Source organism: Coturnix japonica, chromosome 1, assembly GCF_001577835.2.
Source record: "Coturnix japonica isolate 7356 chromosome 1, Coturnix japonica 2.1, whole genome shotgun sequence".
NCBI lineage: Eukaryota > Metazoa > Chordata > Aves > Galliformes > Phasianidae > Coturnix > Coturnix japonica.
This window is the reverse complement of record NC_029516.1, coordinates 8,858,188-8,872,824: the sequence shown is the minus strand read 5'-3', so window position 1 is coordinate 8,872,824 and position 14,637 is coordinate 8,858,188. Positions and strand designations below refer to the sequence as shown.

General features: G+C 36.8%; 1 protein-coding gene across 8 annotated transcripts in view; it reads right to left on the bottom strand.

The window, feature by feature from the left end:
* PCLO (piccolo presynaptic cytomatrix protein) overlaps positions 1 to 14,637 on the bottom strand; it is a 304,964-nt gene that overhangs the window by 117,561 nt on the left and 172,766 nt on the right. For all 8 annotated transcript variants that reach the window (XM_015880308.2, XM_015880153.2, XM_032442183.1 and 5 more), the window contains exon 7: positions 2,916 to 5,127. In XM_015880308.2, coding sequence (XP_015735794.1) covers positions 2,916 to 5,127 — 2,212 coding nt within the window. The remainder of the gene's footprint in view (positions 1 to 2,915; positions 5,128 to 14,637) is intronic.

Below are 14,637 nucleotides of genomic sequence, written 5' to 3'. Positions count from 1 at the left end.
TAGTGATCCTCTATGTTGTATATATGTAGCGTATAAAAGAGAAAAAATAATCCTTGAGATTAGTAAAGGAACAATTTATCTCTCCTGAGCTGATTAAACGGACCTATTTACCTTCATCCAATTAAGCACTAAATTCAGTGTTCTTGAAAATTAGTATCTTTAGCATACCTTGTATTTTGTTAAAACTGTCACATGACATCTTTGGGGTTAATAAGTAACTGCTTGCTGTATTGGAGCTTTTGTGGAACTCAGAATGCTGAGAGACTACCTGATAAATGTTCCAAAAGCTCAGGACACTATTTTCAGTGCGGGTATCTGGATGCTGCGTCCTTTTGACACTAAAACCAATTTTTTATCCTGTTTGAAGCTTGGAATCCCAGTGTAAGTACTACTTAAGTGCCAAAACTCATTCTTAAGAGGTACCAAAGCTATGTAGATGCAGTTTATTAAAGTTATGTAGTCAAAAACAGAAAGTTTGGCCTTGCAGTCCTATCTGTATTTTCTGACATTTGCTATGGAATGTGACTTCTAGAAAATGAACATCAAGACAAGTACATACCTCAGTTTGGACTGAATACAAGCAGTTTAATATGAATACCCTAACTTATGTTCATTTTTAAAAGTACTTAGACAAGAAAGTTTCAGCTCAGATAATCATTAGCACAAGAAATGCTTTCCTAAGACTGTGCTTTAGGCTGATTTCTTTTTTATGAAATCTCATCAGCGCCATGCAATAGGAAGGGGGTGGGGATTAAAGGGAAAAGATGAAAAGCTAAAGTTGAATGCAACCTGCCAGGGTTCCAGTGTAACTGTCCACTGTCAGGGCATTACAGAGAGAAGTGCAGTCCTGAGAAAGGAAGTCCATAACTTTCTGAAAAACTGTAATGCATTTTCTGGAACGTTTTGTATCTTACATTCAAGTTACAGGAATTATTTACAATTCAAACTGCTTGCTTTTAGACAGTGTATTTGAAAATAATATCACAATGTGTTTTGATTTCTCAAGACTTAATATAAAATGCTGCAACGAGAAGTTCTTTGGGAAGAAAAAAAAAGCTTGTGAAAAATTAGAAACAATATTGTTAAAATGGGAAGCCCTGATATTCAGATATATATGTCAATCTAGTAAAGAACAATCAAATCATGATAGGATGCTTCTGATAATGTCTAACTAATCAGAGGTTAATTTAAAACCTAAAGAGATTGAACCTAACATATAGCTTGTATGCCTTGTACAAATATATAACAGAAAATAATGCATTGTAGTGCAGAAAAACAACTCCCTATGATCTGTTTATATGAGGTAGAGAGCACCCAAACCAGGGTTTTTAGTCCAGTTTGGTTATTATTTTTCAGGAGTGTTGCAGAATGTGACCCTGTAATGACATGGTACCATCTATTTATATTGCAACTTGGGAGGTTCCTTTTAATTGACTTTTGGTTTAATTATTGGACTGTGTGTGCTACAAACTATGAGAATCCTGAAATTTGGGCTAAAACTAAAAAACAAATAAATGAAAACAAACAAAGGTGGCAGACTTGAACCTCCTCTGAAACACAGACTTCATGAGGAGACTATTTACAGAATCAAATGCTGCCATATATTGTGGCATCAGGAAGGCAAGGAGATTTCATTTTTCTAATGTTTATGAAAGATCCAGTTTATGTAAAAAGGCAATAAGGCAACAAGGATAGTGAGGTTAATATAAACCTGGAAAACAAACCATACTACTTCATAATCATGCAAATGTGCCTTTGTAGACAATCATTGCCATTTACAGACAATATAGCACATGCAAAGTCTCTTTTATTGTGCAGTAAATACACATAAGAAAAAGTGAAGGGAGCGCATACAATTTTGAACATATTAATTTCATTTTCTTTCAGTCTATCTTTATGATTTTAAAACAATTTAGAATATATTAAGTCTGAACTAACTAAAACAAAAGTGGTACATAATTTGCAATTATTCAGTACTTAACATCAGCTATAACACTCTGCTATACTTATTTAGAAGAAACATTTTTAATTGCACCATTTATAATACATCAGAAAGGTTCCTTTCCTGAACCTAAGTGAGATAAACTCTTGTGCTTATTTGGCAGACATATTGTATGTGGTGCATAGAAAACCAGCTACACTGCATACTCCATCAATAGAAGTAAAATACTTTATGCAAGTTTATTGAAAGATATGATTGTCTTGCACCATCCAAATGACAAATTATCTTACATCATCACAAGTCTGAATGCATGGAAGTCCACATGACAGGATGCTTTCAACAAACCATATGCAGAATTCTATTTTGCTACCATGTTAAGTTCTATATGGTTCTAACATACAGTATGTACTAAATGAACATACTATTTCTATATAAATGTAGATCTGCAGTGGTGCATCAGGAGATGGAATTATTGGCTCTTGAATTCTACAATGAAATTTCATGCAAATAAAATCACTAGAGGTTTTTTTCAGAGGATTTAGGAGATTGTGTCCAAATCCCAACAAAAACTATTGCAAATAAGTTCAATGATCCACAGTCACCGGAGAAGGCTCCACATAAAAACTGATGGTAGGGCACGTGCTGTACACAGAATATTCTACACACTATCATTACAAAAGTAGATAACAACAAGAGGAAAGGAAAATGCACAAGCAAAACCAAAAGGAATGCAAATGATCAATACAGTGAGCATGCCAGAGTAGCGTAACACCATCCAGAAATTGCTGTTAGGGTAAAATAAAAAAATAGCAAGTAAAACAAAAATAATTGACTCCAAAATAATGTGGATACATAGAAGATGCACCAAGGAACATAAAGAATGAGTCTTTGCAGTATAACAAAAATTAGACACATGCATAGAACTGAGGGTTTGTGTTGTGATAGTAAGATACCAGTCTGAGGCCTAATTTACCTTCACTGTCTGACATGGCATGCTGGAAGTCATCCATGATGAAGGCTATATCTCGATCATAGCCTCGAGTCCGTGACTCCTCCCTCATATGTTGCTGGACCTCAGGTAATGAGTGGCTTGATCCAAACTGGTCCCTGGTATCTGCAGATATTGGTGGCAAGGGTCCAGCTGCTGCTCTTGCCATTCCCATTGGTTGGCCAACAGGACTTAGTGGGCTTTCTTCCTCTGAGTTCTGTGCTACAATTGGGATCCTTCCCCTGCTTTGGCTAATAGGTAGACTGGTGGGTTTTGTTCTTCCAGAAGGTGCTGCGTGGCTAAATGAAACATCTAGGGGTTCAGCTTCTTGGGCTTTCAGTCTTAAAGAAGAACTGGAAGAATCCCTTTTCAAAGATAAATCAAGCCCATAAACTGAGGAGGGTCTGGATGAGGGCCTAGATCTACTACCACTGCTATAAGACTTGTCTGCTTCATCTTGTAATGTGGATCTCATTGTTGGACCTAGTGCAGCCCCAAGGCCTGCACCAATGGATGAAGTTAGTGGTGACCCCATGTATTTTTGTTGGTCAGTGATGTTTTTTCTAAGGCCAAAAGTGATATCATCCTGAAGAAGCCTTGCCCTAGTAGTAATTCCCCCAAGTGATGATGTGCTTGATGAAGTCATGTAGGTTGAATAGTCAGGCTCAAGGTCTCTACTTTCTTGGATAGGTGAAAATTTTGTTAGTTTGGGGTCTATCAAAGCTTTCTTGTGTTTTGACTGCTTCTGGTAAAGGAGGGCTGCTGGAAGCTGCTTAGCAGCCTGTTTCTCAAGGGTAAGCCTACCTATGCTATATTTCTCAGACTTGGGAAAATGCCTGAAGCTGCCCTCCGGGTGGTAATATTGTGACAGGCCAGCCAAATGATCAAGACTTTCTGCACCTCTACGGAACTCCTGCTTTATCTGGTGTTTCAGAAGTTTGAGCTCATAAGGGTCCTCCATTGGGTCTTCATCAGCTTTAACATAGGAATGTAACCTAGAAGAAGTCTGCAGTGGTGCTAGGAAGTCTGATACTTCTTGTGCTCTCCTGGCCTCAGTAGTGCGAAGCAGTCGATCTGTTTTAGTTAGATCTTTTTCATGGAGGCTAAAACCAGAACCAAGTGCTCCTGTTCCTTTAGTAAGCTCACCTATATCATCAATCAGCACATAATTTCGGGGTGTATGGTGGTGGTCTATATCTGCATAGAATGAATCTGCAGATATGCTTGATATAGGGCTGCTCGCTATGCTGTTTCTCTCATCTAGTCCTATCCTTAAGTCCAAGGTAGAGTACTTACTGCCCAGCTGAGATACTGCATAGTTATTGTCAGTTGAAACTGGTGCTATCATGAGAGGTTGATTGCGAATCACATCATAGTTTGTTGTTATCTTAGGCTCCAAATATAATGGAGTTTGTCTTGGCTTTGGCTGTATCACCATCATCTGTGATGGGAGTTGATAGGAAGGCTGCTGAGTTGGTGGAGGTTGAGCCTGTGGAGTAAAGGACATAGTAGCTCCTGTTTGGAAAGCTGTTTGGGTCTGATAGGGGGAAACCTGCTGGTGATACAAAGGCTGCTGCTGTTGGTAATGTGACTGCTGTGTGAACTGAGTTGGTGCTTGAGTAGGCAGAGCAGGAGATGAATATTGATACTGACCATATGGGCTTGTAGCAGGGGCAAACTGTGTCTCGGGTTGGGTTTGTGGTGGCATAAACTGATTGAATTCTGTTTGGGGTGCAGTACGTGGTCTTTCCAAGCCATGCTGAGTTTCTATTCTGGTTGACCTGGTATTATTAACTTCACTGTCTGACATATAGTCACGTTCTTCTGCTACTCCTTGGAGATAGGCACGCTCTCTCTTTTCTCTTTCTTTTAATAAGGCTTCTTTCCTTCTATTAATGCCCATTTCCAAGTACCTCAATTTTGCATCTATTTCTTTTTCCTCCTCATCTAGCTCTGCTTGCTTCTTTCTAAGCTTGGCTGATTCCCGTTCAACCAGATCCAATTCTCTGTCTATATCCTGAAGGATTTTGGCTCTGGCCATAGTGGTGGTCCTACAAATCCTTCTGCGTGAAACTGATCCCACAGAAGTATATGGTGACTGAGTTCCTGCAGTTGCTTCCTCTGGAGGTGGGTTGGGCAGAGTCCTCTTCACCTTCTTCTGAGTGCCGGATGGAGTGATACTTGAAGAACCTTTGGTCTGCAACAGAAGAAAGAAGACTGAATCACTATTCTGGAAGCTTTCTTGTCAATAGATCACAAGGAATTTAAAACCTCTTCATTGTATGGCTTTGTATCTTAGCCATATACTTTCTGTAACTGAGAGGAAACATGGTGCCCTTGAATAAACTTCAGGAAACAGGATCAAGTAAATTCTAGTAGCCTGTTGAAGATCGAGAAGATGAGCAGTGTAATTAAAAAAAAAAAAAAAAAAAGGGAGACACTCACTAGGGCTTTGTTTAATGTGACACTGAAAAAATATGTTATATTCTTGAAACTGAATTAAGACTGCAGTTTAAAAGGTTTGTTGTTTTTTATCTTGACATACCTAAACATACACACTCTATGTATATGTATTAGGGTGAGGTTAGTATATGCAGATCTATGCACCTTCCTTTTACTTAACACTTAACGAAGAGAATTTATAATTATCAATGTACATATATAAATATTTATGTCTATATATATACATATAAATTGACAATGTAATAGAAATCTTTAAGTAATACAATGACTGCATATTGAGCAGTTACAACTTGAACTAAAATCCAGACACCAAAGAATGTCTTTCTAGTGTCAGCCTACTTGGTACAACAGGCAGTCCAGTCCCTCAGTCCACCCTCCCATTTTTACTCAATTCCACTGCTATACATTACAACTTCAAAATTTAAGCAATGTAAAAATACAATAATATACTTCACAACAGGTGAGCAGAATTACACACAATTAATAGTAAAAGGGTGATTAATGCTTCTCTAAGGAAAGTACATACCATATACTGATGAGAAAATTTTTGGAGCTCTCTACACTCTCCATCAGCTAGGAAAAAACTTAATTAGCTGTTTTCCTAGTTTATTTGTCAAGAAAGGCTAAAAGTATTAGGGAGCTCACAACCTCTTTTTCTGCTAACCTTAACAAACCAGAATAATCCGCGTTTGAAATGGATCTTTAGAAAAACATTCAGTATGTTTTCAAGTCCCATTTAATCTATTTTCATCCTCTTCGTTTCAATACCATTAACTTTTACATGTTTCAGATTTCAATAAATGTAATTTAATTTCATTTTTAACTTCCCAAGTCAATTTCCCATGCCTATGTTGTGCCAACAAATCAAGGAATATCATTTTTCTCTAGCTCAGTGTGTAGTTATAATCAAAGACAAATTAATCATCTACAGTAGGTCTAGTTGGCTAACAATTTATACTGTAAATTCAGTCTAATATCACTATTATTCTCCCCTCCCAAATTCATATAGCAATCACAGATGGTGAAGTGATCACAGATGGTCACTGGTTTTGGGGAACAGCTATTAATAACACACTCATTAAAAGATCCATAAAACTTTACAGAATTATTTTTGGATGCTAGCTATATTGCTGATGAATAAATGTTAAGTTGGATGTACGGCAGGTGATGTTAGTGAGCTCTTTGATTTAGGAAGCCATGATGTTTTCTGTCATATTTTATCATATTTTCCATCTTCCTCATGCTATGCTATCTACTTATTGTCATCTGTTGTTGTATGTGTCTTCCATACTTTTCAAAATCTTTCTGTGTTTAGCAAATGATTACTCTGCATGCTTACTGAAAATATAAATAACTAATTTATTCTGATTCTTGTTGTATGATGATAAACTTATAAAATTATTACTTTGTTGCTGATGATTACGTAGAGAGAATTTCAAACTACTCTGGGACTTCCCTTTAGGATGGATATAAATGTAGTCATATCAGCTTCTGAGGTGAATCCGAACTTGAAAAAATAACCCCAAAGATTATGCTTGAGACAAAGCCATAAATATGTTGTCCTCAGTACTACAGAGTGAAGAACTGACAAAGAAACAAGTTTGCCCGTGACAGGGGTGTTAGAGCTCAGTAACCTTTAAGATAGCTTCCAACCTAAGCCTTTCTATGATCCTATAATCCCCTTTCCCAGCAATGTGAATTGTTAACAAAGTTTTGAAAATAAAAATAAGAGAAGAATGCATTCCTCAGTCTTACAATTTAATGACAAAATCCCAGAGAGGAGCTCAAAATACAAAAAGGTTTAGAAAAATCTTTCTTTGCTGCCTAACAACATTGCTATCTGGTTGAGGGAAGGGAATATACTGCTCTGCTCTGTACTGGTACAGCCTCACTTTGAGTACTTCAGGCAATTTTGGGCAACACATTATAAGAAAGACATAAAACTGTTATAGAACATCCCAAAGGAAGGCTATGGTGAAGGGTCTAGAGGGGAAGACATACGAGGAGTGGCTGAAGTCATTTGCTTTGTTCAGCCTGGAGAATAGAAAAGGATGCCTCGTGATGGCTTACAGCTTCCCCACTGTCATGGTTTAACCCAGCAGGCAGCTCAGCACCACAAAGCTGTTTGCTTACTTCTCGTCAGTGTGAAGGAGAATTGGAAAAAAGGTATATAGTCTGCAAGAGGCAGTGATATTAGACTACCTACACTACATGACACTATAAAAACTGAAAGTAAACCAGGTCACAGCAGATGCCACTACTCTTCCCCAATCTTCTGTTAACCCTACATTGTGGAGGAAAGTGCTCTACACCACAGAGGAACAAAAAATATTTATTATTCAAGTTTTTGTGGATCATTCTGGACTTTTTATCTGTCATGAAGATACCATATATCTAATGGCTAGAGGTTTGTTAGTCTTGGTAACAGACAGAGCAAGAATATTGAGAAAGTTCTCTCAACTTGCTGATATAGCGTACGTGAAGAATCACGGGTTGGAAATGAGTAAAGGAAAACAGAAATTATGCATCATAAGGAAAATGTATTCAAAATTGTATACAATGTCTAACCACCAGTCAAACCCTACCAGCCAACCAGCACTGCCTTTCCTCATGTGAACTTGCGGACAATGGGAGCGGAAGGAGAATCTGATGAGCTGTGAATTTGGCCTTGTGTATAGGAGGGAAATACCCTGTTTCATGAGTAATATGACAAAGCTTTTCTTTAATGTAACTGTCGTCTCTTACTTTTCTGGAAGGATTCTGCTCTGAGGATTGAGCAGTGAAGCAGAAAACTATTTCCTAAATCACACAGTAGCATTGGGATGCCAGTCACTCTGATTTTCTGTCTGTCTTTTTTTTTTTTTTTTTTTTTTTTCTTTGTTCCTTTGGAGGCTTTGTAGTGATAAATATCTCCCTGTCAAAATCAGTTGTTTTTTTTTTTAATAGTTTATTCCAAAACAATATGCATTTTTTTTCCAGTTGTTTCAATTAGAATCACTCATTCTTCAAATGAACAATTCTGTACTTTCTATCCTCTTGTTTCTTTCTTTTTCTTTGTGAAATTTACATTTTCACTTCAAATGCAGGGGGAACAGCACAGTGCACTTTCTAACAGCTGATGTAACATAAGATATCAGTGTCTTTCCTCAGTAAAACACGTAAAAGGACATACACTTCTTTTGATCTCAGGAGGAAAAAGGAGAAATTCAATGAATTTGATATGCAAACTACAGACAGATGTGGACTTCACACAGTGGTTTTCAAAGGGATTCAAACCTCTGAGTCATCTACCTTATATGAGTACACATAGTTGCTGTTCTCCAGCATTTGTATGGAAAATGACTGTGTTTTCCACAGACCAGTCTATCTGTGATCCATTTAGAACAGTATTGACAGTTTAGCCTCAAAGGGCAATGGGGCAGCTTATTCCTCAGTTACACCAGAAAAAATGATGAATTGCAGTTTAAATAAGCACAGATAGAGTAGAAAATCAGACTGTGAGAATAATGAAATGTTTTTTATTCACATTCTTGTGTTTACATTTCCTCAGCTTATATATTCAAATGATATCTGATCAGTGTGCTTTTTCTGCCTTTTGCAGCCTCTTCCTCATACTCCCCTCAATATAATAAAATAGTGTATAAAATATTTTCCTTCTTAAGATTAAATTTATACAAAAAGGCAACAGTTATCTTCTTTCTCCCTCTGCTATTCACTGCTATTTATCTTTGTAACTATATAATTTATCTTTGCAAATTGCTCTAAGATACAAGCTCATGTGAGAGATTTGCTGTTCAGTTTTATTCAGTGAATATGGAATTATGTCTATCTCAGTTATTTTAGAATGAGAAAAAAGTATTTTGGGGGATAGACTGATTCAGACAATGGAATACTGTCAAGCTAACAGAGTCAAATTCTCCAACTGGAGCACTGCTTCTGCATGATCAAAATGTATGTATCAAATGGGTTTAATATTTTTTTCCACTACTTAGCCTCTGGGAAGAAAAAAAAAAAGGGGGGGCGGGGGGGGGGGGGGGGGGGGGGGGAAGTGAAAAAAGAAAGGAAGAGGAGAAGGAGAAAGGAAAAGGAAAAGATCCTGTTTATAAAAGCAAGTGAAAACTATTGGCAGAATTTGCATTCTGAATGACAAATGTAGATTTCACATTTCACTATCAAGTTCTTGAAAACACTGCAGGACATGACATAGCTGCTGTGTAGGAGATACTACTGATGTCTAATAAATGCTTGTTTTTATGTTCAGTATAGAATCACTGAATCGCTAAGGTTGAAAAAGGCCACCTTGACCATATCGTCCAACCATTAACCCATCTCCACCACTCTAAGCTACATCCCTCAGTGTGCCATATCTCCACTTCCCTGGGCAGCCTGTTCCAATGTATTACCACTCTTTCTAAAATGAATTTTTTCTAATATCCACCCTGAATTTTCCCCAGTGCAATATATGAAAGTTCCCTCTTATTGCTGTTACCTGGGAGAAGACGCCAATTCCCACCCTACCACAACCTCCTTTCAGGCAGTTGTAGAGAGCAATAAGGACTCAGCTGAGCCCATTCTTCTCCAGTTTAAATAATCATAGTTCCCTCAGCTGATCTTCATAAGATTTGTGCTCCAGATATCTCAACATCTCTGTTGCGCTTCTCTGGACATGCTCCAGGGCTTCAGTGTCTTTCCTTTAATGAGGGGCCCAGTCAAGTGCAGCCTCACCAGTGATGAGTACAGAGGAATGATTGTCTCTCTGGTCCGTATGATTATTCAAATATATATATCAGTATATTAAAAGCTACAAAGAAATGTCACAGGAAAAAAAAACAAAAAAAAAACCAAAAAACAAACACTCCACTCCCAATCCCCAACACTGTGATTCTATGATAAACTCTAGTCAGTATTCCACATACTAGATTAAAATAGACATAGTTCGGAACTGAAGTCTCAATTTAATAAGGGTTTTTTCATACCATCAATTCAGTGTAGATACCTTTGTGAATTAAAAAACTTTCCCTAATTGTAAATTCTATGTGAATTTTTCAGAAGATAGTCAGAAAGTATCCAAATGAATGAATTCTGTCTTCCTCATGACTCATAAAAGTTTCTGAAGATAAAGTTTCTGAAAAATACACTGCTTCTATAACCCAAAAGCTTATGAAATAAATGACAAAACACTTTGTACAAAGTATATTGAAGTCTCTGCACTGCATAACAAGTTGTAAAAGAAATATTCACCACCTGAAGAAAAAATAATGGCAAAAAAGAGAGCTGCTATAAGTTGGTGCTTAATAAGATCTAAAAAAGGCTGTAGACTCATGACAGCTATGTGCTATATTACAATACACTATACCACACTATAAAACCACTATTGTTTCTTCATCATCACTTATTCTTTTCCCTGTTGTTTCAGAGGCAGGGTGTATTATGTAAAGGTGTACAGAACTGCAGATACTTCGATCTTCCCAGCTTAACCTGTGGAAAGTTATATGGTCTGTGAAGCAGATGGACCATTTGCAGCCTGTGCTTAATAAAGGCAAAAAATGTTGTATGCACATGATGTGCTGTTATATCCAGCACTCCATTTTCAGATTTAAACAATTAATGTCACAAACTGTACCTAAGTAGCACATTCTGGCGCAGCGGCTATGTCATTGCCTGATATTTCAAACCAGTTACTTTAATTGCTAATTTAGCAATGAATTAAGTAATAAATAAATTAATAGCAATTGCTAATTTCAGCTTTCGTTAATCATGAAGCTATTTCTGGATGTAGAAAAAACACTTCCTTCATCTTCGAAGGACAAAGTTACGTAATAAATCTTTTTGCACAGACTCATTCATTCACGGTAATAAATAATGCACTGTTTCACATCATGTAACACACATGATTATATGTAATTCCTCTCAATCAGAGGAACATTCTTTCCATTTGAAGCTCAGATCTCATCTACTGAAAATTTCACTGGATTGTGAAAAGTCCCAGTCAATGATAAAATACTTTTAATTTTCTCCCTTTTAAGTCTGAGAATCCTGTCCAGAGACACAGGATATGTGTATGATGAATTAACACCATCTGTTTTCAACTGATATCAGACTACTTCACAAGTTTTCAGAGGTGATTGAAGAAAAAAAAGTACCTGCTCTAAAAAACAATGGAAATATTGCTTTACAAGAAAAAGCAAACAAACACAGAAGGTGTGAGAAAATCTCTTTTTTTTTCTGTCTATTCTCTGCTACTCCTTTCCTCCAATGGATAGTGGCTCACAGGACCTCACGTGCTGATCCACAGCCCATGTTTATTTATCTGCCCAAGTGCAGACATAAGGTACAGAGCTAATCTACACTGCCAAATTGAAAGAAAGCAGATTTTAAATTCTGCTCTCTCCATAATGATACCTGTTTGTCATAACAGCTGTAGAAACAACCTCATGTGACATGGATGTGACCTGTGTATGTCTCAAGACAGAGAATGGCAGTCCCACTCCGAGCAACAGCAGTAGTTTGAATCCTTGCTTTTTCCTCCTCATGCAGCAGTTGTTTTGTAACTAAATTCAATCATTTTCTGCATGCAGAAGTTTCACAACCAAATCAGTCAGAGATTCTGGACTCTATTCTTTCTGACTGAGGCAGTGTTTATTCTATTCCACATTTCTAATGCTTTGCTCCTCTTGTCTAGATTAAAGGTGACGGAGTGAGTAAAGCCCAATTAATCACTTTCTCTGAAATGTGGTTCATGCTGGGGGACAATGGCCATGTAAGTCTGGCTGTAAAGCACAGATTAGACAAACTCTTCAAGCACCCGACTGCATAATGCAGGCCTTTTTATATGCAGCTACATCCTATCTTTTCAGTTGGACTCTGAGTTCATCCACACTGCTGCGCACCTGCAGAGCAACTTATATCTATTTTCCTTACATATCTCTTTCCAAAAGAGCCCTAAAATTTACTACTGCAACATGTTTTATTGTAGAAAAACACACTTCTTACTCTCCTCATGTAGCATATAAGCTTAGCAAGGTTTATCAGGTTTGGTTTATCAGAATCAACAGTGCTTCATGGTGGTGGCATAGCTACTAAAATACCCATCATAAAATACTCCACTGAACAAGAGCACAGTTGGAGTTGAGTCAGTTCAAATGACACAGAACAATTTGATAAACTTATTTTATAATCTAAAAACTCTCAAATAAACCAAAGTCCTCATTCCAGAATGTGTGTCTACATTGTCCAGTTCTAAGTAACAGATTAAATTGTGAGGTTAAGAAGACTAATGATAGTTATATTTCTACATCCATATTAGAAGGCATGACAAGACCCTTAATTCAGCCAGACTTTTGTTGTGAAATAGCAGAGAGATGCAAAAATGTAAAAAAACTCAGAGGCTAAATTTCATATGAGCACTTACACATAACATTTTAAAACAGATTTGGCCAAGCAGAATGTAAACAATGGTTTACGACACTCGCCTTTCCTGCTGACTCCTTGTTTCCAGGTTTCATCACATTCCAACAGCTAGACAGGTCATTTTCTCCACCAGTTCAGCTTGTGAACCCATTCCAATCACTTCTCTGCAGTTTCTCAGTGCCTCCCTGAACTGCACGCAACTCCACCCCTCTTTCTCTGAAGCATGACAGTTCCCCCTAAAATATGCTCTGTTGCTCCCAGGACAGGAGCAATCTTTCTCCAGAAGCTTCCAGCCAAGCCAAATGAATGAAACCAAACCTGACAACAAACACACAGAATAGATCATCTGCCACAGATGGCCATACTTATGAAGTGTGAAAACCACTCACTGTATGCCCAGATTTTCTGTTACATTTTTTTCTACAAAGTGTACTAGCCAGACAACACAAAAAACACATCACTACTCTTATTCTCAGATAAGAATGGATATTTTTGTTTGATATAAATTGTTTGATATAGGGACACAATCAGGACCTTCTTCTTTCCTGTTATAAACAGGACAGAAACACAAAAATTTGGCAAGCTTATAGTAATGTCGTTTAAGAAAAATCAGAAGAAAAATAGAATTTAGTGTGAAATATATACCATTTGCAGATACTAAACTTATATGAAGGGGAAAAAAAAAAAAAAAAGTTACACCTTAAAAAAAAATTACTTTAACTCTCATTTTCAGAGCATCTATTGCTCTTTTTCCAAATCATTATTTTTGTCCAGTACTGCCATAAATCAAAATAAATATAAATGGAAAAAAAAGATATATCCCTACTTGAGTATATGTATATGGACTATAGCAGTTATCCTATAGATCTTTAGAATAATATTATTCAGATAATAGAAATTAATAGTAGAACATGTTTTTCACAGTGCTAATCCTGATCACGTAAGGTTGTGCAGCCTGGAAAAAGACAGAAATCCAGATCTTATATCTGAGTCTTCTGGTTCCTGAATTTATTCAGATGAGGTATCAGCTAGGATTGTTCCTAAATACATACTTGGATTGTTATTCTTTTCTGTCTTTTTTGTGTGTGTTGTTCTCATCACCAAGTAATTTCCAATGATGAAGATTGCTGTTAATTCAATTTTAGATCACTGAAGCAGAAGCCTAGTATGTTTTTTAGAGTATTTTCTGATGATAGTACTTAAGTTAATTGATCTTTGATAAGTACATAAACAAAAATAAAGAACACTTCCATAAGCATTACAGAATCTGTAATACTTACAGAACTAGCTGCTTCAATATTTCAGCAGGAAACTGCTTTAATTTTCAGATCTCTCTTACAGAATCTTGAATGCATAGGAATCATTCCAGTACCTCATTGTACATATTGCAGACAGGAAGCAGGCCGATTGAATGGTGGTGATGATTATCTTGACTGTCATATCATCAGTGCCATTTACCTTACCATTCAATATCTAGGAGCTCTGCATATGAGTGTGCAATTCTTTATAGAATCATAGAATCACAGAATCGCTCAGGTTGGAAAAGACCTTCAAGAACACCATACTGTTTGAACATCAGTTTACATATAAACAGCAAGTACTGAAGTTATGATGAAATGTTTCTCTTTATTTGCTCTCCTCTCTGGGAAAATACTCAGTGACTTGGTATCTGACTATAGTCAACATTTTTAAACTATGTTGCTTTTCCATCACAACCATTAATCCCTCTTAGAGCATTTTATAGAATATATATTTATGAAATATAGCTACATTGCGGTAACATAGTAATAATTACAGAGAGGTAAGATGACCTAGACTTAGAAAAGAGAACATA